Source organism: Rutilus rutilus (assembly GCF_951802725.1).
Source record: "Rutilus rutilus genome assembly, chromosome: 4".
Classification (NCBI taxonomy): Eukaryota; Metazoa; Chordata; class Actinopteri; order Cypriniformes; family Leuciscidae; genus Rutilus; species Rutilus rutilus.
The window spans coordinates 50,031,268-50,057,153 of record NC_140212.1 but is presented as its reverse complement, the minus strand read 5'-3'; the positions used below and the strand labels follow the sequence as shown (position 1 = coordinate 50,057,153).

Sequence of the window (25,886 nt, the reverse complement as noted above, 5' to 3'; positions counted from 1 at the left end):
AGTTCGCGAAAGGTTGGTATCTCTATCTGGTGAACACCTTTACACAATCACACATTAAAAAGTGGTATAAAAATATTTTAAATTCTGAATATAATTTTGTCAGTGTGTTAATGTCGACCCGAGAAGCGATTGCGCCTTCTTTAGAAAGTTAACTAGTCGCAAGTTTGAGGTAAAATGCACTTTTTGGTTGTGGTTGTCGATGTCAAAACACTATATAAGCTGTGATTCAAATATTAAATAATGTTATGTCATTTTTTTACTTTTACACTGAATGTTTGCTGCTTCAATCCAGATGACTAGGCTATTGGCTGTATAGGGTAAATTTAGTATAGGGTGTGAAAATTGTACAGCTGTGGTATTTGTATAGGGTGTGAATTCTGTATAGAAGATGTGTAGATTTTTGGTATGGCGTGTGGATTTTGTAGCCTGGTAATACCAAATCTCTGCTACTTCGCTTTGCTTCGTAGACAGATGGTGCGTCCCAATTCGCATACTATCCGTCCTAAATAGTATTCGAAAATAGAATTAGTACATCCCAAATCGTAGTATGTTGAAATGAGTGTTCCAAAGATACCCGGATGGTCTACTATTTCCGGTCAGAATCCGAAGTGCAGATCGATGCACACTCTAACGGCTAATATTGCCCACAACCCATCGCGCGTTGGACGAGGATTCGGTTAGAACTACAAACACGAGTGAAAAGTGTTAAAAAACTACAGACATGGAGGACGCGCGAGTCTGGCGGTTATGTAGAGAGGTTTAGATAAAGGGGTTTGAGTGATTAATTATCAGTATCTAACCTGACGAAAATTTTTTTATTCAATGTTGTCTACATTATATTGCATCTGCAGATGCATTGTGAACTTTTGTAAAGATATTTTAGCCATTAACTTCTAAATGCATATTCATATTGCAAGCATATGAGGAGAGTCTCCGCATGAAAGACCCACGACTGGCAGATAAACGTGAAAATACATTTCTCTCCTAAACGGTAGGAAATTAAATTAGATTGAATGGAGGATTTTAACTGTGACAAGATTGACAGGGCAGTTTGCGGATACAGGATGCACGCGACAGATCTGTCCGTTATAAGTAGTATGTCCCAAGCTTGCCTACTCTTTTGCTACACACTCAAAAGTATGTACTTTCTCTTCACAAAAAGAGTACATACTTTTAGGGCGTAGTATAAGTAGGCGAATTGGGACGCAGCAAAAGTCTGGCATGGCATAACTGAAAAGCGTTTTCTTTCTCGCGGGGAGGCGCTTGTCTGAAGTTTAAAATCATTGGTTCCCGTAAGCCAATCACATAACGTTTGGTTATGGCGCGTGTTATATGCGCATGCTCAGCTGCATCTAACTTCCACTGTAAACACATGTATGATGCGAAAACAAAACCATCGAGCGAAATACCGGAGTGAACATGGCTGTGAATGACTTTTGCAGATTATGTGAAGTAAATCTATGCATCCACGGTACAATCAGTGTCTACGTCACGGCTCTCAGCCCGCCCTCTGTTCGTTGATTGGCCGGCTGTTTTCAGGCCGGAGGAAAACGCATAGCTATTACGCTGTCTCAGACTGAGTACAGAAGCGAAATGAAATTGAGCAGAAGTAAGAAGTCTGACGTAGTCAGGCTATGGATTTGTAAGAGGTTAAAGAATTTCAATAGGGTGTGAATTTTTTTCTAAAATTGTATGATATTTTTGTTGAGTTATTATTACACAATACTTTTTCCGACCTTTTTGAATCTTGCCCCTGACAAATAACCCAAATTACAAAAAAAGACTAAAACTAACACTAAAACTAATAAAAACTAAACTAAAACTAAGCATTTTCCAAAAATAAAAACTAAACTAAACTAGCAAACCCACTTTAAAAACTAATTAAAACTAAACTGAATTTGAAAACAAAAAGTCAAAACGAAATAAAAATAAAAACTAATGAAAAATGCAAAACTATAATAACCCTGCTGTCAATCTGACAAAGTGGGTAAAATGTTGTGGTGTTGTGTATCGTGTTGGACTCTTTGTTTGCACAGGTACTGATGAAAACATGCCACTTTTCAGCAAAATAACCGCACTCATTTTATACAATGGTAAATTATTTTTTGTTTTGATTGAGCATAAAACGTGTTTCCATGATCACTTCCATGCTTTTCAAGTGAGCGAAACCCTACCAAGGAAGATAGTGGTTATAGAAAAGGAGAGATTAAGGCATTTCAAGTCTTTTGATGCCCAAATGTCATACGGGTGTGATTCGCAATTTTATATTGTATCAGACGGTTGTATTTTCTGATTTCTTATTTAGATGAGTTCACTGTGAAGTTGTTCATTGTTACTTCATCTGATGTATACGTGTCTACCTCAGGTTACACAATCCTACTGTAACAACATGTTTTTTTTTTTATATAATCCTGCAGTCTTGATTTTATATAATGAAGTGATGTGTTGTTGACATTGTTTTATACAATTTAATTTTTTTTTTAGTTGGCACTCTGTTAGCTGCATAAATGTAAATGTTTTGCTGTTAGATTTTACAGTATTTTATGACAGATATTATTTTAAAGTGTGTCCATACATGGAATTTTTAAACCAAATGTATGAATTTGATCAAATAAAAGCACTGAGTTGAGAGTATGGCGTTCAGTATATCATTTTCACATAAAACATTATATTATGTTAAATAAATGTTAACTCTAAGAAGTGTTAAATTCAATATTTTTAAGTGTTGATTTTTAACACTGTTAAGGAGTTCATATTATGAATAACTTAATTTTAGAGTTACAATTACTCTCCGTATGATTTGTATTTTAACTCCAGAAAGAGTTCTATTTTAAATCTGAAAAAGTGTTACAAATTCAACTCCAAGAGCGGAGTTATTGTAACTCTAGTCTTATTGTAACTCTGCGGTGGAGTCTATTTGATGGTCACGCATGTACACTCAAACTGAGTTGATTTTAACTCGCATGGAGTTTATTCCAAAGACCAGAATTTGCTGTGTGGGTTCAAGCACTGAAGCAGCTGTAACATTATTATATTTGCAGTGTTTTATCAATTATTATTTTCCTGCTCTAAACATCCCTGGGCGTCAGAGACTGTAAGGCATAAAGATCTTAAGCTTGGAAATATAAAAAAAAAAACGTCTCTGATCCATTTACTCGAAACTCATCAAAAATCCCCTCAAACATCAAAACACTGTGAAGATATTAAATGATAATTTTTATGTGTTGATCTATATCTGCTGTACGTCACATGATCAATCCCAACGAATCCTGATATTCATCTTCCATGGGTCAAATAATATATAATCTTCAAATATCACCGGCAGCAGCCAATGAAATCACAGCAGCCAATAAGGTCAATTCATAATGTCTGACTGTTATGAAAATTGACATATTTGTGTTAAAATGAGGCTGTGTATCAAATCTTGTGAGATTCAGCCACATGGTGGCGCTATAATAAGCAACATTACCTTTTTGCTAATAACTCTGTTTCCTAGTGAAGCTTCGAAACACAACAAGCACTGAAAATTGATCAAAGAACAGATATTATACAGACATCTGATATTTAATCTTATTAGATGTTTAGTTCACTGCATCTGATGGATTATACTTTCATTATTACATGGCTTGGCTGAATTCCAATGTAGAATGCGGTCTGTTATTTCTTGATAACAGACCGATAACAGACCGCATGCAAAACAGCGCGTTGCTATGGACGCGGAACGGACTATTTTCTTTGGCGGAAGCAATACAATCGTTTTTAAAACAATAAACTCCTTTTTAAATCAATAATTTGTGTCAAATTAATTATTTATTTTGTAGGTAGCCATGTAATAAGCGGGATAATGTATAGAGAGGCGGTCATTATAGCGAATAACAAGCCCTTCAGGCTGTCAAGACCCCGACGCGCTCGTTCAGCCTGTCGGGCTTGTTATTCGCTATAACGACCGCCTCTCTATACATTATCCCTTACATAAAACACTTGAAATGTGTTTGTAAAAGCTGTTTTAGTGCATGTTTGGCCTGAGTTCTTGCATTCCCACTGTTCTGACCAGCAGGAGTCGCCAGCGTGAGGCGATTCAAACGATTCGAAACACTGAATCATTTGTCCAGTTGATTCAGAGCTTTGTAAAGCTCAGCTTCTCCCACCACTAGTCCACTCCGAACTTCACAAAAGTACACAACAGGACATTCTGAGGACTGATGTTTGTTGAGCTTCAGTTTTAAAACACCAGCCGTTATATCAATGGGAATGACAGATGACGGCTGTAATATTAATGTTTTCAGCTCTAGGATAAGAAATCAATCGATCTCCTTTCTTACTCATATCTTCAATTAATGTATTACGTTCATTTGTATGTTTACTGCACTTTAAGACGATGTTTCCTCACATAAACCTCTGTTTAAACTATTCTAAGTCTTAATAACACACCTGTTGGAAATCTAACTTCTCTCCTGCATATTGGAAAGCACTGCTTTAAGTTCATGAGTGTTAATTAATTCCTAATTAGAAGTATTAATTCCTTCAGTAAAACCACAGAAGGGTCTTCCAGCAAGATGGCGAGCTAGCCGCACATGTTTTGCTGAGCTGTGGCAGAACTATTTCTATTTATACTTGTTATTGCCGCCTTCTCATAAACCAGTATCAGAAACTCAGGTGACCAATTAAACACGTTACTATTGCGTTCAGTTGTTTCTTTGATACGCTCTAGATCGAGCGAGTAAACTTTGATGGGAACGTGGCGCATTCAGCAAACAGAGCCCAACATGTACCCATGGAAATGGATCACAATTACGGCCGAGAGAACCCAAAGGAAAGACGACGGGATGCTTCTCACATTACTCCAACCAAAACTCTTCAAGAAAAGGTGAAGCCAGACGACTGCGAAATCTCCAGCTTTGCTGCAGACGATTAACTCCTTAACGGAGAGATTAGATTCTCAAGATAGAAAGCTGGAGGACATCGCAGACAAAATTAGACAAAACCACCATGGTCCTTGGATGAAATCTGTATGAGAAAAGCTAAGGGGGATATATTAGATCAAGAGCTAAGAGGATGGGAAAAGGGGAGAAAAACTCAGATTATTTCTGTAAGTTAGAAAAAAAGCGGCAAGAAAGAAACTCTGTTAAAACTTTAATTATTAATGGGGCAGAGTGTTCTAATCCACAAGTAATAGCTAACAAGACAATGGCCAACTTTTATCAGGACTTATATTCTTCGTCCTCTTCAATATTAGACCCTCATTCCCTCATATAGATGTAGATGCAGAGTTAACAGTCGAAGAGCTGGCATTGGATAAATCACCTGGCCCAGACGCTGTTACATCTAATTTTTGGGACTTATTAAGGGAATTTATTTTTGCAGCTTTTCAGGAAATTACTAAAATCTTGGTTTTGCCTAATTCAGTGAGACAAGGCCTAATCCCGCTTATTCCCAAACCAGGAAGAGACTCTACATTTACATTTACATTTATTCATTTAGCTGACGCTTTTTATCCAAAGCGACTTACAATTGCTATATAGGTCAGAGGTCGCACGCCTCTGGAGCAACTAGGGGTTAAGTGTCTTGCTCAGGGACACATTGGTGTCTCACAGTGGATTCGAACCCGGGTCTTTCACACCAAAGGCATGTGTCTTATCCATTGCGCCACACCACCCCGGTTGTTGGACAATTTATGACCTATAACTTTACTAAACTATGACTATAAATTACTAACCCACATATATAATAATCGCTTGAAACTTGGTTTATCCAAAATGATTGGGGAGAGAGACACAAACTGGATTGATTAGAGGCCGATATACATGACAGTATTCGATTGGTTTTGGACTGGAGTATAATCAAGAAACAGAGGATGATGGGGTCATTTCATCTTTAGACTTCTATAAAGCCTTTGATATGTTAGAACATTCATCTATTTACAGTATAAATGTTTGAAAATGTATGGGTTTGGTGAAAATCTGTGTAATGTTATTCAGTTAATGTGAAATCATTACCATACATGAATGCCCTCTTAAAACTGCATATAATATGAGTCGAATGTCAGATATTTAGGCATAAACATTTCTAAGGATGAGGTCTTGATCATCAACGAGATTTGTCTCTCTTTGGAAGGATTTATTTAACTAAAAGAGGTGTATCTGTCCTGCGTCTTGTCTATCTTTCTCTAATAGAGCTGTTAAGGCCGTTCAGGGGTCCGATCTTCGTACGTTGCTTAAAACATCCGAGATCAAATGAGACATCCAAGATGATATCATCGTGCTACTCATGATCTGGCTAATTAGGTTCTTCGAACACACTTGCCGGATATGATTAGTATCGCTGGATTGAGTTATCTGAGATAATTGCGCATTCATGCGAAGTTTAAAAGGGGATCTGTATCGATAGTGGAAACATTGATCAGCAACGCTGCTATTGGCTGCTCAGCGTGGCCAAAGAGCGCGCTCAGTTTTTCTCCTCAGTAGAACAAGAACTAATAGTCGAAGTTTATTCTGAATTTTAATGTTTAATCAAAACGCCAGGGAACACCTCAAAGTCTGCAAGGAGAGAGGGCTGGCACAAAGTAGCAGACAATTTAAACCCGTTAGAAGTGGCCATCCCATACACAAAAGAAATATATTTGAAATATATTTTCAGAGTATGTTTTGGAATATATGCAAATATTTGAAATTGGCCCAATAAATATATTTCACACTTAACATCATATATTTTTGTTATATTTCAGAATATATTTCAATGTATTTGGAATATATGCCACATATATTTTTGACCCTTTTGGGACCCATACAGGAAAAAATACATTGAAATATATTCTGAAATATAACAAAAATATATGATGTTAAGTGTGAAATATATTTATTGGGCCAATTTCAAATATTTGCATATATTCCAAAATATACTCTGAAAATATATTTCTTTTGTGTATGAGATGTTAGATGTTTTTATCACTAATTAGCCTATATTTTTGTATTTTAATAATTGCATAATTACTTTGTTCATTGTAATGTCAGTCACCACACTAGAACATGGGAACAAATAAAAGTGAAGTACAAAAATATTCTACATAATGGTAATTTTTTTGTTATATTATAGTCTCTTTTATAAAAGGCACTCTTAAATAAATGGTTGTCTGTTTATAAAAGCAACCAAGAAAAAGGCTGAGAAAAAAAGAAAGAAAAGATCTTAGTAGCCTACACTGTAAATCATGTTTGCTGCATTAAATTAAGGCCGTATAGTCATTTCAACTGTTAAATCTTGAGTAATGATGAATTGCTTTGACTTGTGAAAGTGAAAACTGATAAACTTATGTTAATGTAAAATATTTTGCCATGAGTTATTGATCACATTTTTCCAGAGTGTGGTTCATTGTAATGACATTGTGTTTTCCTCTTTTGTGCACTTTTACATAATACACCAACACTTGCATCTGTTCCCAAGAAAGTGGAGCTGAAATATGTGCAGTAAGTGGACATTTTCTAACTTTCCAAAGGAAAGAAAGAATAAGACTTTGTAATGTCCATTTGTTTCCATTGCACTGGACAGTGAATAAACCCTCTCAGATAACTGTCATATGGAGGAACTAGCCTACCTGCAAGTGCATAAATAACTTTACTTCATTTATACTTGTATGCTTTATGGCTGCAGTATAAGTTGCAGGATTCCACATCTACAGAAAGGTCTACAGAAGAGTCTGCACAGACAGAGGACACATAGGCCTACAGGTGGACAGTGTATAGCCAACGTCTCCTTTTATTTGTTGCATGAGGCATGTGTCTAATATCTCTTGTTGCAGGCACTTGACCACTGGCTTTTCTTTACAAAGAACAATTGAAATAAAACTCAAGGAACTATTTGTCTTTTATTAAACATTTAATGAAAAGTTTTTTTTTTTTTTGGCAATGTTGTGTAATATGGCACATGCAACAATGTCACAGGCCCTGTCAGGTGTGCAACCCTCAGACTTTTCAGACACTGACATCTTCCCTTTAGTTAGCCAAAGTTCATTTGATTGTGTGCCCTTGTCCTGGCTAGAGCTGCATTGGTTTGGGTCAGGGAATGGGGTCACCTGTCTGCAGACAGGAACATGTCATAATCACCTATGAAAAAATGCAGTTCTGTTAGGATCAGCATAAGTGTATGTAATACAGTGAGCTTGATATTTAAGTGTGGAACTTTTCTTACCACTTTCAATTAATATGCATAAATGTGAATCTCTGAAAATGCTTAAGTCATGCACAGATCCTGGCCATTTTGCTTTCACATTTGTAATATGGAAGATTTTAGTCAACTGCCTTTTTTTTATTTGATATAATATTACTAATCTGTAATATTAAGACATTGCTTTACAACATTGGGTCTTAAAGGCAGGGTAGGTAGGAATTTTATAAAATACTTTTTTCCAAATTTGTTTAAACTTTCTATATATATCAATACATAATTAAAATGTAAGTACTCTGAAAAAAAGAGTATAAAAATCGCGTGACTCTAGACCGTTTAATCTGTGTTAAACACAGCTCATTATTTCCATTCGGGACGAAACAAAGGATTGGCTTAGGCAACTGTCACTCTCTCTCGCAACCATAGCAACCACCCTTTTGCCACGGGATCTGCCCACTTGCGCGCGCACGTTTGATTTGAGGAATTCAAAAGGCACAGAACCTAGGAGCAAAACAATGGCAGAGAAAGAGCAATCAAAATTCACATTACCAGCAAACAAGGCTAAAAAAGGAAGACAAAAGGACATTTTACAAACCTACGTTTTGCATGTGCTTCTGCACGCACTTTTCCAGTCACAACACCGCAATCAGAGGAGGACGCGCTGAAAACTGTAATGCTGTTCTCTTCCTTCATAACTCGTACTGAGAAGGTTTGAGTTGCAGAGGAATTTGTGACTGTTTCACATGTTCAACCACATCAAAGTTTCGTAATTAGTAAGTCCGTGCTTTTTCTCTTTTTTTTCTTATGTGCTGAAGGGCTGCTGTGCCTTGGTGAAACGGTGTTTGTAGCCTACGTGAAGAGCTCTTTTCCAAAACGCCATAAACCTAAAAAGCTGCCTCAAAGAACCAGCAAAAGTAATGATTATGAATATGTAAAATATTGCAATAAGACATTTTAATTGTTTATTAATTTCTGTGTCGGCTGCAAAGCTGAAATTGACGATAGGCTATTGACTCGCGATCTTCGCAGTAGGCTAGTGAACGCACCGGAGAAATGCACATTTATTACATAGTTTTATTTTATTTTTGGATGGTTTTGTTTAGAACCAGATTTCTGTAAATATATTTCAAATTTTTTGGCCTGTGAGGCGAGGTGATGATATAATCTCCAGTTCAAGCACCTTATGTTGTGATTGATATATTTACTTTTATGTAATAAATCCAGGAAATTGGTTAATGAAAAAAATATTAAAATTAAGATACAATTAAAACAAAACGAAATTCGTTTTAAAGAAAGGCTTTGTGCTTTCTGTTTTGAGGTCTCTGTGAAAGTTTGAAAGTCTTTTAGTGCGCTTTCAGAGCGCTCGCGTCCATAATGGAGAACTGTCACGTAATATTGTTTTTCCTCATAAATGCAAGACTTTTTTAAAAAGACAAACCATACATTTTTGAAAAAATAAAAAAGATGGATTTATAGCGTTTTGGGGAAAAAAATGGATGGATTTATAGCGTTTTGAAAATATATATATATTTTTTTACTTTGAATTGATCATCAACAATATTGTTGTTTGATTTAATAATCACTGTTGCAAGAGATACCTAGTTCCGTTTTTCTTTTCTTTTTTAGTGAGTGGAAAAAGTAGGGGCTACCTCAGATTCTGTTTAGTTAGCTCGGATCCTTTATTGTTTTTTATTTTTCTAAAGCCTACAATAATAGGTCAAATGCAGCAAGTCAAAAGACCAACTGGACCTTCTTTGCCAGTTTGCACACATTTCTTTGAAGGATGGCAAAAATATCGCCTGAATATCGATATCGAGATATTGGGAAAAAATATCGAGATATTCATTTTTGTCAATATCTCCCACCCCTACATGCAGAACACCATATATGTTATGAATCTTACACGAAATTCATCTTCATCACAATGTAACTGATGGTAATGGAAAAACGTGTATCAATGCAACCTGTTTTTAGCTTTGCCTTATAGATATAACTACCTCGTTAGCGAATCAAAAAATATATATTTTAAACTTTACCAATATCAATATGCTAGCTTGATAGTGAGTACTAAAATACATCTTATTTGTTTATATTCATAATGATAAAGTTAGATTTTTTTATTACATGTGATTCGGACATGATGTCACTACATGCACTGTGCTCCTTCCTCTCCGCTCGTCTCAGGTAAATAATGCGTCTTCCAGCTCAGCGGTCGGAGTCGCACGTTCATGTGTTTTGGGGGCGTGGCTTTGGAAGGAGCCCAGAAGGGAGGGGGTGGAGTGAATGGAAATAATGAGCTGTCTTTAAAACAGTCGTGAGAGGTCTACAGACACTCGATTTTTATACTTTCTTTTTCAGAGTACTTACATTTTAATTATGTATTGATATATAAATAAAGTTTAAACAAATTTGGAAAAGAAGTTTTTTAGACAATTCCTACCTACCCTACCTTTAAGTGGCTTGGAAATGCAAAAAAAAAAAAAAAAAAGCCTAAGGCTTTTTTTTAAACCTAAAAGCGCCAGGTAAACTCTGAATGACACGACAGACAGCACTTTCCATCAAGTTCTCCGCATCTCCAATAGTGTAAAGGAAAGAGCCACTTGCAAATAATCTTAGGGCAATGCAAACAGTTTGTGCTGTAGTTAAAGCCAGACTCCGACAAGTCGAAAATAAATGTGCGTTTCCAACAAATTAATAATGTAAACGACAATCTCACGAGTCACGAAAAAAAAAAAAAAAAAAAAAAAAAAATCAGAAAGTGCACGATCGCGCTGCGCTGGACTTCCCGTATCAGCTCCGCTTATGAAGCCGGGATCTAATCCTGTTAACATGAAATAAGCTCCCGAGCAGGTTTAAGATTGCGCACCTGTTGCTATGACAGCAAGTCCAGGATGAGCGTCGAAGAACCAAACAATCCAAGATCATGCCAAATCCCCAACAATCAAATCCAGCTAACTGAGTTAGCGACGTACGAAGAACGGGCCCCAGCACTCTGTTTCGTGTATTCGCCTGTTTAGAATCTAATGTGAGAATTAAACCTTTGTTATTATTTGTATCTCCGTGTTCTGCCTCCTTCTTCATCTACCTGTGATGTGACAGTCATGACATTTGTTATGTTGGAGTATTTAAAATTGTAACCACCAGCTACATCTAACATAGGCTATTGCCTCCTGAACCTTTACAATTTCTCAATGTAAACAATATATAACACATAACAGCCAATAAATAAATAAATTCACAGTAATTTAAATGTCATTTTGACCTTTATTCATATGAAAAAGAGGGAAGAGGATAATGTGTTAAAACACTAAACAAGAGGCTAAGATTTAGAAAGTAAATGTAGCGTTTATAAATTGTGGGAACCCTGATTTTTTTGCTGTTGATTATTTTTTCATTATATTTATTTAGGGGGCACTGTCTACCTCGTCTGTTTAGAGGAAACACCACTGGTTCATTCATACTACAGTTCACACAGGGGAAAGAATCTGCAAGCCATAGTTATGAGACACCTTTTCATACACACTTTTGAACACAGTGAATCAGCGAATGTGAAAGTAAAACCTGAGTATGTGGAGTTGACAGTGTGAACAACAAGATATTTCCAACTGTATGTTAACTTTTAATTGTTGTGAAATTGTGTAATTACTCACAGGGCTTTTCTGCAGCATCTCACAGCTGGAACGAGTCTCTCGTAGCCTGCTGGTGATGAAGTGAACCTCTTTGGGTTGAGCTCGTCCAGCACCTTCTCTGACGTCAGCAGTGTGTGGGCCAGCACTGTGCACATCGAAGAGGAGAGTTCCCTTCCTGGATGATCATCTGGACCGAGGTATCTCTGGATTTCCTCATATAGTGAATTATCTTTGAGCTCAAGTAAGCAGTAAAATAGGTTGACTGACGCTTCATCTGAGATGTCCTCCTGTAGTTGTTGTTTAATGTATTCAGTTGTTTGTCTGATGCTCTCTGTGGTGTCTTCAGTGTCTGTGGTGTCTTCAGTGTCTGTGGTGTCTTCAGTGTCTGTGAGCAGGCCTTTGAGCAGTTCCTGACTGGATTCCAGTGAAATGCCCATCAGAAACCGCAGGAAGAGGTCCAGATGTCCTCTCTTACTCTCCATGGCTTTATCAACAGCCTTCTGCAGTAGCTCATGTAATGTGACATCTCGTTTGGGCTGAAGAAAGAAAGAAAAACTGAAGCTCCTGCATGTTCTTGTTCAGGTAACAGAGGAACACATGCACTGCAGCAAGAAACTCTTGAACACTCAGATGCACAAAGCAGAAGATCTTTGACTCACGAAGTCCGTCTTTCTTCTTAAAGATCTCAGCGATCATTCCTGTGAACTCTGTCTTTTTACTCACATCAATACCACATGATTTCAGGTCTTTCTCATAGAACACAACCTTTTCCTTCTTCAGCTGTTCAAACGCTAGCTTGGCCAACTTTAGTATCAATTCTCTATTTGATTGTAAGAGTGTTTTAAAATCTCTCACTTCTTCTTCATCATACTTCTGGCTCTTCATGTTCATCTGTATCAGCAGGAAGTGAATGTACATTTCAGTGAGTGTTGTGCTGATGTTCTCTGTATTATCCTGAAGGACTGTGGCCGTGATCCAGCAGAACACGGGAATGTGGCACATGATGTAGAGACTACGAGACGTCTTAATGTGTGAGATGATTCTGGAGGCCGCAGTCTCATCTGTGAATCTCTTTCTGAAGTATTCCTCCTTCTGCTGGTCAGTGAATCCTCTCACCTCTGTGATCAAACCCACATGTTTAGGAGGGATCTGATTGGCTGCTACTGGTCGTGAGGTCACCCAGATATTAACATAACCACCACCAACACCACCCCCTAACCCTAAACCTAACTACAAATTAACCCCCTGAGGTCGGCGGTATCGCCGGCGATACCAGCTCGCTTTTTTTTATCAGTGTAAAGGAAACTCATAAATACTCTGTTGGCTTTGATTTTCCATAGGAGTTTCGTACATCAATCGATTCTGTTAAATGTGTATTATTTTTGTGTATACTCACAATAAAAACAAAGTGTTGTGCTTTTCGCCAAATAAAGAAAAATAAACATGAAACGAGTTCTGCCTTCTCTCTGTCAGTGTAGTCCATTCTGAAACGCGTCCGAAAATGAACCATAACTCAGCGAATACTCAGTCAAACAGGCATACAGACACACAGGCATGAAGCTTGAATTCTCTTCTTTTAAATGAGGTAATTTATATAAAAAACAAATATTCTCATCTTGTGAAATCTGTATTAAAAGAGAGCGATTCCAGTCGAGCTCATTACAGCTGATTGAAAAGTAATGTGACTCCGCCCACAGAGAGCGCGTGCTATTCAGACGCAAATTACTGAGGCAATCCACGGCGCAAACTGTGAACGCCCCCATATCAGCTCGAGAAAACACAAGTTTATTCAGATCATTACTTGTTTACACCGTCTCGCGGCGCTGTGAGGAATAATAATAATGGAAAATACCTCAGAAGTGCGGGTATATCGAGGAGCAAGGACTGCTGATACTGTAGTAAGTTTTTTTTCCTTCTCACGTGAATCGGGTTTCTGTTTATGAATGAATGAACGGCAGAGATGCGCTGTTTACCACAGCTCGCAAAAAGACAGTTTAAATTTAAATCGCGTTTGTGAATGAATGATGATGTTTGAGCAAACTGTATTGCTATACTGAGATGAGTAAAAATCGACTGAAATATGTTGAAATAAAATGTAGGCTAATATGTATGGATATTATACAATTTGCAAGCACAATTTGTGAAAAAAAAAAATGTATATAAAAAATATATATGTGTGTGTGTGTGTGTATGCATATATATATATATTTGTATAAGCAATGTATTAAACTGCAAATTAACATTTATATTTCTTATAATAAAAATGAAAGACCTATGTTACAGACATATGAAAGACAACATTTCGTTGATTAGTTTTGGATAGATTATACATTTTTACTGTCAAATATCTGCCACCTCAAATAAGCTTTTGTTTGCCCATTTTTGCTCATATGTTAAATATAGTATGTTTTGTCAAAAATAAAGTAATCAAATAATCAATCAAATCCTTAACATTGAAATATGTATGATAAAATGTATACTTTAGTTTTTACAAAGAAAGATTTACACTTGAATTGTTGTTGTAATTGTAAACTTTTTAATAAAAAAAAATATATTTACAAGGTAGATGTAAACAAACAATTAAAAGGTAAATATAAGCCTTTTCTTTAAATAATTTGTATTGTGTTTTATTAGTGACAAATTTGGGGAGAGGATAAATATTCCAAAACTGAAAATACAGTATGAGAATTAACTGCACAATACTAGACATGTTTTCCTTGGATATTATAGGCCAATTTGCAAGCACAATATGTGGAAAAATAAAAAAGAATTGAGATGCTTCCAACTGTTGCTCTTGCATTCTTGTGGCTCAGTCACACACCTGAATGAATGGCTCATTATGAATGCGGTCCCCATTGTCTCCTCAGGTGCAAACCACTAAATATGCATGATCGTTGACGCCCACTCGAATATTGCCTTTCCAAACATAAAGTGCTTTGCAAAATTCAAATCAATGTATTGTGTTATGTGAATGATTAGGCAGGGTGATTTTCACATCATTTTGAAGAAAAAACACTAGGCGATGACATCTATTAGACAAAAGTCTTATTGGCACATATTTAGTATGTGTTTTGTGGTCTTATTTCAGAAACTTTCGTTTTTATTTTTTTCAATAACCACGCATAAACATTATTCTCTCAAAAATGCAGACATGTACATTCTTGTTGCTCACATATTATGGTAGCCCTGTTTGTGTTAAATAGTGTGTAATTTTTTTTTGCCATTAATATGTTTATAAGCAACTGAAAAAAGCACAAATGTCAGGGCATGTCAGAACATCTCAAGGACCCCAAAAACACCTCAGACCCCAGAGGGTTAAAACCAAAAAATTGCCAAATAGGCGAAGTGACGTTTTTCTTGTTAACCAACTCCATTTTTGCTTGCAGAATTATTGATAATGATTCAAATTTCCGGTGCATCATTTCCCGAGATAAAAAGTAATGTGAATTAATTAGATAATTAAATAGGCTAAGTGAAATACGTAGAAAAGTACATAAATAAGTTGATAAATTATTAAATACATTAGGAAATAAGACAATTATTGCCCCGCCCGCCCCCACGCGATAATATCGTGTATCGGCGATCTCATAGGCTGACGATATGGCGATCTGAAAATGAAGCATATCGCCCAACACTATGATACAATTAACCCTGCGTTAGTGTGTGCCCTGCTCACCCTATTTGTTATTGGAGATTTTACAAATGATTACTAAAACATGTCATAAACATAAGGTTACAGTTTAATTACACGATGATAGTTCTTGTCACTGTAAAAATAACTCCTGATCAAGGGGAGAGGAGTGATATTCAGAGAAACAACTCAGAGATTGGTAACTTAACTTAAATAACTTTAGTAGGCACAAGTCTTCACTTTGGAAGTTTGGGTTGGATCAACAAGCCATTACCAATAAACTGGTAATGCTACACAGTGTTGTACTTGACGCTGCTGATCTATACTTGTGATGAGATGTGGATCCATGACCCATTTTCTTCAAAATGATGTGAAAACCATCCTGCCTTATCATTCACATACAGCAATACATTGATTTAAATTTTGCAAGACACTTTTTGTTTGGAAAGGCCATATGCGGAGTGGGCGTCAACGTTCCAACACCATAATGCATATTTAGTGATTCACACCAGGGAGACAATGGCCCTGCATAATGGGGCTGCATACTTAATGAGCCTTTCATTCAAGTGTGTCACTGAGTTAATTCTCATACTGTATTTTCAGTTTTGGAATATGTATCCTCTCCCCAAATTTGTCACTAATAAAACACAATAAAAATGATTTAAAGAAAAGGCTTATATTTACCTTTTAATAGTTTGTTTACATCTACCTTGTAAATATATTTTTTTATAAAAGGGTTACAATTACAACAACAATTCAAATGTAATCTTTCTTTGTAAAAACTAGGGATCGACCGATATGGATTTTTTAGTGCCGATGCCGATACCGATTTTTTTTCATCAGCCTTAGCCGATGACCGATACGGGCTGCCGATTTTCTTGAGCCGATTTTTGGAGCCGATACTGCTTTTGCTCCCTCAATTTACATCATAAAAATGACACAATGATCATGATGATAACAAATGTTGCAAGTCTCAATTTAAAAGAGGATCATTTATTGAACTTAAAAATATATATATTTAACAAATAGTAAAAACAGGTGAGGTAGAACAAGTAAAAAAAAAGTTCAGTGCTGAAAATACTGAAAATAATTATTTAAGCATAATTAAAAATGAGCAAAAGGTACATTTGTTACTGTATTATTTATTAATCTTTGTTAATCGTAGTTAATAAAAATACAGCTGTTCATTCAGCTGTTCATTTGTTCATGTTATTCACAGTGCATTAGGCTAACTAATGTTAACAAATACAACTTTTGATTTCAATAAGGCTACTATAAATGGTTAAATTAACATTATCAAAGATTAACAAATGCTGTAGAAGTGCAGTTTATTAATAGTTAATGTTAACTAATGAAGTTAACTAGAGTTTAATAAACTGAACTTTATTATAAAGTGTTACTGATTTGTTATACACCGATTCAGACGTCTGGTGAGTTCAGTGTTGGATAGATCAGTTGTTATAATGTATTGCCATACATTAAATAGAATCGGTTTAAATGAGTCATTAGTGCGTGAATCAGAGGTTTCATTAGCGGACGTGTACGTGTTTGTGTGATTATCCCGGCAGTTTAGGACATCGCACAAGATTTGTGTCAACACAGAAAACATTTCATCACTGGATAGGTTTTTGGGTTTATTGAAAGTGTGGTTTGTGTCAGCTGAATGTGCGGAACGTACGCTTTTCAGAGAAGATATAAGGAAACGTTTTTTTTAGCACAAATCACATCCAGCGGTAATTCAGGAAAGAAATGTCCCAATCCTCCACATGAAACTTCGCTCTTCCGACCTTTTACCATCATGTCAATTCTCAATTGATTTTGATTAATATGCGCAAGGGAGGGAGAGCAAGACAGTTTGAAGACGGTGTGAGTGTGCGCGCGCGGCCAGAGGAGGAGCGCGCGCTCTCTCTCTGCTCGTTCTTTCAGCAACATGCGACCTGTCACAAGCGCAGTTGTCAGTCATCTACATCACTCAGTGATCAAAAAAGGCTTTGGCGGGATAAAAATTCGCTTTGGCGACCGCAAAAAACGCAATATGTGGCGGCCGGTGTTTATTCTGTGGCGCACTTCCACGAATTAGTCTATGTGTGTGAAACTGAACTGACTGGAGACACACACACCACACGCGTCCAAACCTCTGCCAGGTGGTCGCTGAATAAAACTCCCACAAATACCACGGAACAACGTCGGCATTACTTAATCCTATGACCAGTGTTCGTAACAGCTACCGTATGCTATCATCATCATCAACATTATTTCATTCTAAATAAAGGAGTGTTTACTTGCAAATTGTTTCCTCGTTTCTGTCGTAACAGAACGATCTGACCCAACATGGAAACAGCGAGTAGTACAGCACCATCGATGGAGGATTACATCAATAACAGCATGGCGCGTATGGATCTTCAAGAGGAAAACATCAACGATACTGGTCGCGCTGTTCAGGCTTTAGTGGCGCAGGTGTCCGAGCTCACCCAGCAGATCCAACAGATGCAAGCTCCCACTGCGCCGCCCACACCAGCCGTTCCCTCCACACCATCGGAAGGCCCATCCCAGTCAGAGCCCCGCCTACCAGTTCCAGAACCCTACTGAGGTGAACCTAATTTTTGCAGGGCTTTTCTAACCCGGTGTTCCATGCATTTCTCCCTCCAGCCCAAAACCTTCAATAATGAACGTTCCAAGGTCGCCTTTGTCCTCACTCTCCTGACTGGGAGAGCGGCATTATGGGGGACGGCGGTGTGGGAAAATCAAGACCCGTGTTGTTCCTCGTTCCGGGAGCTCTCCGCCGAAATGAAGAGAGTGTTCGACCGTGCTGTCGCCGGGAGAGAAGCCGCAAGGATGCTGGCCGATTTACGTCAAGGAGAAAGATCTGTATCAGAGTTTTCGATCGAGTTTCGAACCTTAGCGGCGGAGAGCCAGTGGAACGAGGAGGCGCAGTGGGACATGTTCCTGCATGGGCTGGCTGACCGCGTCCAAAGGGAAATCTACGCCTTGGACTTACCTCAGTCACTCAATGACCTCATCGCTCTGGCGCTACGAGTCGACGCACGGCTATCAAGAGTCGGAAGTCGCGCACCGAGCAGTCGCCCTCTGGCAGGAGCCGAGGGTCCACGTTTTGGAGGCGGGGACGCGGTCAGCCCCGTCTACAATCACGAGCCCATGCAGGTGGGTCGAGCTCGGCTTTCCCGGGAGGAGAGGGAAAGGCGGAGGTCCCAGGGCCTTTGTCTGTACTGTGGAGGAGCCGGGCACTACGCTTACAACTGCCCGGTAAAAGGGCCAAGCCCGATAGTAAGTATGAGGCTACTATCGGGTGGGATCTCCGCCGAGAAGACCTCATCAACATCTACCCTCCTTCCGGTAAGACTGAGATGGTCAGCACGCATTCACGATTGTCGAGCACTCTTGGACTCCGGGGCTGAGGGTAATTTTATGGACCACTCATTTGCACGTCAGTTTCAGATTCCCCTCAAACCCCTCACACATCAGATCGCTGTACATGCACTCAACGGACAAGAACTTCCTACCATCACTTTTGCTACTGAAGACATCACCCTCATCACATCAGGCAACCACACTGAGACCATCTCATTCTACATCCTGGACACTCCCCTTGCACCCATAGTACTTGGTCACCCCTGGCTCACCCGTCACAACCCCAAAGTGGACTGGCAGCTCAAGTCTGTGTCAGCGTGGAGCAGTCGATGTCATGAGTCTTGTCTAGTGTCTGCTTGTCCGTCTGTTTCTGTCCCTGTGTTCCAGGAGGAGGCAATGGATCTGTCTAACGTGCCCGCGGAGTACCTGGACCTGAAGGAGGTGTTCAGTAAGTCTCGGGCTGCTTCTCTTCCTCCACATCGTCCCTATGACTGTGCTATAGACTTATTACCAGGTACGGCTCCGCCTAAAGGCAAGTTATATTCACTCTCGACACCTGAGAGGGAGGCTATGGAGAAATATATTTCTGATTCTCTAGCAACGGGGTTCATCCGTCCTTCCTCTTCACCAGCGGGGGCGGGGTTCTTTTTTGTGGGGAAGAAGGACGGATCCCTGCGACCTTGTATTGACTACCGGGGGTTGAACAACATCACGGTAAAGAATACCTATCCTTTGCCGTTGATGTCTTCAGCCTTCGAGAGGTTGCAGGGAGCGTCCATCTTCACAAAATTGGATTTACGTAATGCTTATCATTTGGTCCGCATCAGGGAGGGGGATGAGTGGAAGACCGCTTTTAACACCCCCAGAGGGCACTTTGAATATTTGGTTATGCCTTTTGGCCTTTCCAACAGCCCAGCGGTCTTCCAGGCACTCGTCAATGACGTGCTGCGAGATATGATAGATCAGTTCATATATGTCTACCTGGACGACATACTGATTTTTTCTTCTTCTCTCCAGGAACACGTGCAGCACGTCCGACGAGTGCTTCAGAGGTTGCTAGAGAATGGGCTTTTTGTCAAGGCGGAGAAATGCGATTTTCATGCACAGTCTGTTCCATTCCTAGGGTACATCGTGTCGGTTGAGGGAATGCGCATGGATCCTGAGAAGATCAAGGCTGTGGTGGAATGGCCAAGTCCAGAGTCTCGTAAGGCCCTACTGAGGTTTCTGGGGTTCGCCAATTTCTACCGGCGTTTTATTCGCAATTTCAGCCAACTAGCCGCACCTCTGACCGCCTTGACCTCCCCCAGAACGACGTTCAGGTGGTCAGACGCAGCCGAGGCTGCGTTTGCCAAACTGAAGGGTTGCTTCGTTTCAGCCCCTATTCTGACAACCCCTGATCCATCACGTCAGTTCGTGGTGGAGGTCGATGCGTCAGAGGTGGGGGTAGGAGCAGTGTTATCCCAGCGCTCTCTTTCAGACGACAAGATGCATCCTTGCGCGTTTTTGTCTCATCGTCTATCTCCTGCCGAACGCAATTATGACATTGGGAACAGAGAGTTGTTGGCAGTCAAGTTAGCATTGGAAGAGTGGCGGCACTGGTTAGAAGGGTCGGGGGTACCTTTTATCGTTTGGACTGATCACAAGAACTTAGAATACATTCGGACTGCTAAAAGATTGAACTCCAGGCAGGCTCGGTGGGCACTTTTTTTCGGTCGTTTTGATTTTACTCTCTCGTACCGCCCGGGTTCTAAAAACATCAAACCCGATTCTTTATCGCGCATTTTTGATCGTTCCGAACGCCCGTCTACTCCCGAGTGCATTTTACCGGAGACTCTATTCATCTCCACACTCGTATGGGAGGTCGAATCGAAGGTCAAGAAGGCCTTAGAAGGGGTAACGCCTCCGGTCGGTTGTCCACCGAATCGTTTATTTGTGCCTGAGGGTCTGAGGTCCAGCGTCATTCAGTGGGGGCATTCTTCCAATGTGGCTTGTCATCCAGGAGTCAGTCGCACTAGATTTTTAGTCAAGCAACGATTCTGGTGGCCTCTCATGGCTCGTGACATTCACAATTTTGTTTTGGCTTGCTCAGTTTGTGCCACTGGTAAGACTTCCAATCGACCTCCAGATGGGTTACTCCAACCGCTGCCGGTCCCTTCGAGACCCTGGTCCCATATCGCTCTAGATTTTGTTACCGCCCTCCCACCCTCTCAGGGTCACACGGTAGTTTTGACCGTGGTGGACCGGTTCTCGAAGGCGGCCCATTTCATTCCCTTGCCCAAATTACCCTCAGCCAAGGAGACAGCGGTGATTGTCGTTGACCACGTCTTTCGGTTACATGGCCTCCCGATAGACGTGGTTTCTGACAGGGGACCCCAGTTTGTGTCCAAATTTTGGCGAGAATTTTGTAAGCTTCTGGGGGCGACTGTCAGTTTGTCCTCTGGGTTCCATCCCCAGAGCAATGGCCAAACTGAGAGAGCCAACCAGGATTTGGAAAGAACGTTACGATGTTTAGTTTCCAAGAATCCTTCCTCGTGGAGTCAACAACTTTCTATGGTGGAGTACGCCCACAACACGTTGCCAGTGTCATCTACGGGCCTATCTCCGTTTGAGTGTAGCGTAGGGTACCAGCCACCAATTTTTCCTAGTCTGGAATCCGAAGTCGCGGTCCCCTCCGCTCACGCCTTCGTCCAGAGGTGTCACCGCACGTGGACTAGAGCCCGTGAGACTCTACTCCAGGTGGGGTTGCGCACCAAGGCCAAAGCCGATCGCCACCGGTCTAGGCCTCCCGTATACGTCGCTGGTCAAAAAGTGTGGCTTTCTACCAAGAACATTCCTCTCCGTTCCGTGTCTAATAAACTTGCTCCCAAATTCATTGGCCCGTTTACTGTCACCAAGATCATTAGTCCGGTGGCAGTCCGCCTCAACCTACCTCCAGCGTACAGGAGGATTCACCCCGTCTTTCATGTATCCAAAATTAAACCCGTATTTCATTCTCGTATTAATCCGCCAGTCCCAGTTCCTCCCCCGCCGCGACTCGTAGATGGGGAACCCACTTATTCGGTCAATCGTGTGCTGGACTCAAGGCGGAGGGGACGCGGATTTCAGTACTTGGTGGACTGGGAAGGTTACGGTCCAGAGGAGAGAAGTTGGGTACCTGCCAGAGACATTCTGGATCACTCCCTTATCGATGATTACAACCGGCAGGTAAGGGGGCCTGGGAACACCAGGAGGTGTTCCTAGGGAGGGGGGTACTGTCACGGTTCATAGATCCAATGTCTCTCTCTCGTCTCGTGCTTTGTTTGTTTACATGTGTGTGAGCGCGTGAGTGGGTGTGTCCGGCTTGTTATCACTGATCAGCGATCCAGCTGCAATCACTCATCATCAGCTGCAGCCCATCTCATCACAATATATAAACTCACCACTTTCTCATCTCCCCTGTCAGATCGTTGTATGAAGTGCTTGTGTTGTGTCTGATCCCGTTCCCGTTCCTGTTCATCGTCTCCGTCCTGAGTTCCTGTGTTCCGGTCACCGTCTTGTGGATTCGTTTGATGTCAGGATTTTGTCGCCACTTCAGAGCACCCTGCACTTCTGTCTTCACCGTGTCTGGCCATCGAAGTCCCTGCGCCACAGCCTGCATCATCTTGGACTTTCACTATCATCATCATCAACATTATTTCATTCTAAATAAAGGAGTGTTTACTTGCAAATTGTTTCCTCGTTTCTGTCGTAACAAAAACTTGCCCCATTGAAGTCAACAGGGTGCAAATTTTAAAAATAGAATAACTCGGTGTAGGCAACACCGATTTTTGACGTTGTTCTCTGTATTGACAGCACTCCAAATGTACAAAAAAATGAGCTCAATGTTAAAATTGACCGGAGTTCTCCTTTAATCAGTGGCTAAAACCTGCGAGTGGCATAGCTTTGCTGCTGACCACATCGATCAAATCGATTTCACCTCAGCAGCTTTTAAGAAGCACAGGACCTTCTTCACCAGTTGACTTTTCTTTATTATTATGAAGTAACTGTTTAATTTATTTTCATGTCTGACATCAGTGACATCAGTTTTTGCAGCTCTGCCAAGCTTTGTTGAAAGCACCAAAAGTGTCTTTTCTTTGAATGCTAGTAGAGAACCCAGGTTTACATAGCTGCGTCAGTGCAATCTAGAGAAATGTGTTTTAAATTATATTTAGGGTCCTTAGATTTTTTTGGAGACAAACACAACTGTATATTATTCTGTATGCATCTGCATTTGTAGTGCATGTATGTACTTTCTTACATATAGAAATTGATGATATTGATATATGGCTGTTGATGAAAAAAAATTAATTTATGTTTGCAAATAGAATATGTGTAGTTTTTGTTTTGTTTTTATAAGCCAGTTAAGATGAGGTAAAATAATAAAAAATGATAAAATAAATCAATTTTATTTATAAAAAATGGTGCTAATTCTAAAATGGGATAGAAATTGAAATAAAATGTGGATTGTGTAGACTTGTGTAGACAAATAAGAAAAACAAGGAATGAATTAATAAGAAAACCAAAGGCATGTAAAATGTATGTATGTTGTTTAAATAAATTGGCATATATAAATTAAACATATTGGTGACATATATGGTCATAACATACAATATTATATAAATAATAATCATATACATTGTATTAGTATATGTCAATATAATAATTTAATATGGAACATGTATTATGTTATAAACTTATATCAACATATATCTAGAGATATGTATATATGTGATATATGCAATATATCGTGTTATATTTACCATATATGATGACGTCACTTGTGATATAGGGACATGTGTCATATATTACATTTTCGTATTGGCTCAGACGCCAATGTGCATTGGCCTGTTCTGTAGGTACTCGAAGATGATAGGGCTTCCTGAAGTGATCGTAACGTGACCGACTGAAAGGGAACTGAAGGTGAGAAGAGATCGCCTCATCAAACGCATCCAAAAACTGTGCCACTTCTAACACCACTAACATGGGCCTACTGTAGCCCATCATTACTGTTAAAATCACCCTAAACAGTTAATTATAGTGATACTAAGGATCAAAGGAATATTTGATAAGAATATGTTTTTGAAAATTTAAGAAATATGTTTTATGAAAATGTTTTATACATGGCTGCTGGAAACTCTGATGCTCTACCCCAGGGGTGCCCAATCCTGCTCCTGGCGATCGACTGTCCTGCACAGTTCATCTCCAACCATAATCAAACACACCTGAAGCAACCAATTAAGGTCTTCAGAGCATGTCAGGATCACTTGAAAATTAAAGGCAGGTGTGTTTGATTAGGGTTGGAGATGAACTGTGCTGGACAGTCCAAATATCCAATATATCCAAATATCCAGATATCCAAAATATCTTGCTTATCCCCTTTTGTGTGTTTCACACTGCAGCAGTCACTGGAGGAAAGGGTAAATGTTCTTAACGAAAAATGAGGTTGCGGCAGTTTGTGTAATGTGGTGTTGGTCCCAGGCATGGACGTGGGCGGAGCGAGCATGTGATGTTGCTGCCTGTTGTTTTCACTGCTGTCGGCATTAAAGCAAGTTTAAACTAACCTCTTGTGGCAGCGAGTCATTGTGCCTCATCTACACCCTGGCACTCGCTGTCGCTGGTCCTATATGGTGGAATGAGCTGCCATTATCCACCCGATCTGCTGAGACCATCAATGCATTTAAGAAACAGCTGAAGACACGCCAAGTCAAGTCATCCTCATTTATATAGCGCTTTTAACAATGTAGATTGTTTCAAAGCAGCTTTACAGAGATAAACACACTTCTTTTACAAACACTTAACTAATTCACATCCATAACCTGTATTATATTCATGATGATGTTTCTTATAAGTCACTTTGGATAAAAGTGTCTGCTAAATAAGTACATCTGTCTCTTACTGTACCTGTAATTTCTCAAACTATCTCATGCCATCTACTGCATACATGATCAGCTATGCGTGTCTTGACGTGTTCTCTCCCCAGAGTTTCTCTCACGCCTTTTGAAAAACTGGTTTGCCTTGTTTTCCCAGAGATGAGTTTCAGAGCTTTTTCTTGAGATGCCAGTTCAGAGGTGGTATAAGAAGCCTACAAATGTCCTAGTTTTTCACGGTAAGTAAATCGCACTTCATATGCTTCAATATTGACCTATTTAGATGTAACCCCCACACGGTATTCTTGTAATAATATAGTTCTTCAAACACTCTTGTTTATTTACATTTAATAAAGTCTTGGGCCAGGTTTCCCAAAGCGTTCTTATCTCTAAGTAGTTCTTAACCTATTCCTTAACCTCTCTCTTAACCTTATGGCACGATTCCCGAAACGTTCGTTCGCTAAGTATATCTTCTGTAAGTCACACTTTCGTAAGGTTGGTCTGGACCACTCTTAGCTTTACCTTATCACTGTTGCAGGTCTATATGAATATAATTCTGAAGTTTTAATACACCCAGACAGTATTAAATTAGGCTAATTCAAGTGTTTTCATGCAAAGAATAAAATTGTCATTACACTGATTGTTGTTAGATTTTTAGATGTTGATTTTTAATTATATTATTATACAATATTATTAATTTTTTTGTCAAATGGGTTTTTTATTCAAACAACAAATGACATTGAAATAATTACAGGTTCCAGGATTAGTTTTCTTATATGCAAAATAAAAAAAAAAAATAATAATAAAAAATAAAAATAAAAACAAATAAAACTATAACCAACACCCCATCCCCCGCCTGTTAATATATAATCCCGTGACATTAATACACAGCACTTAAGACAGCCTACAACACATTGCATTAAGGAGTAACATTCCTATTGAGGTAGCAGATGAAAGGGTCCCAAATCTTGTGGAATTGTCCGATGTTGCCTTTCCAAAGGTATCTAGTTCGTTCCAGGTGTAGAGTAGACGTCAGTTCCTCAAGCCATAATTTAGCATCAGGAGGATAAACCTTTTTCCAAAACAGTAGTAACTGTTTCTTGGCTGTTATCAGACAATATGTGAGAAATTTCTGTTGAGCACTGTTCAACGAATATATATGGTTAGAATGTCCTAATATAATGAGCACCGGGTCTGGTTCCAAGTTTACATTAA

General features: G+C 39.3%; 3 protein-coding genes across 6 annotated transcripts in view; 2 read left to right on the top strand and 1 right to left on the bottom strand.

Moving 5' to 3' along the window:
- Positions 1–25,886, top strand: part of LOC311289595 (stonustoxin subunit alpha-like) — a 170,158-nt gene that overhangs the window by 61,706 nt on the left and 82,566 nt on the right. The window lies entirely within an intron of this gene.
- LOC311289611 (uncharacterized protein) lies at positions 7,742–13,078 on the bottom strand. Its single transcript, XM_084407745.1, has 2 exons — positions 11,808–13,078; positions 7,742–8,096 (listed from the first exon to the last, which is right to left on the bottom strand). The coding sequence occupies exons 1-2, from the start codon at positions 12,266–12,268 to the stop codon at positions 8,093–8,095; spliced, it is 465 nt and encodes a 154-aa protein (XP_084263871.1). The 5' UTR covers positions 12,269–13,078; the 3' UTR covers positions 7,742–8,092.
- Positions 24,853–25,886, top strand: part of LOC311289607 (tripartite motif-containing protein 16-like) — a 30,952-nt gene continuing 29,918 nt past the window's right edge. Inside the window, exon 1 of one of the 2 annotated variants that reach the window (XM_084407741.1) lies at positions 24,853–24,910. The gene's annotated coding sequence lies outside the window, so the exon portion shown is untranslated. The remainder of the gene's footprint in view (positions 24,911–25,886) is intronic. The other variant, XM_084407742.1, reaches the window with a different exon arrangement.

Excerpts from the sequence above, each read along its gene's own strand:
- LOC311289611 (XM_084407745.1), bottom strand. The coding sequence starts at position 12,268 with ATGGAGAGTAAGAGAGGACATCTGGACCTCTTCCTGCGGTTTCTGATG.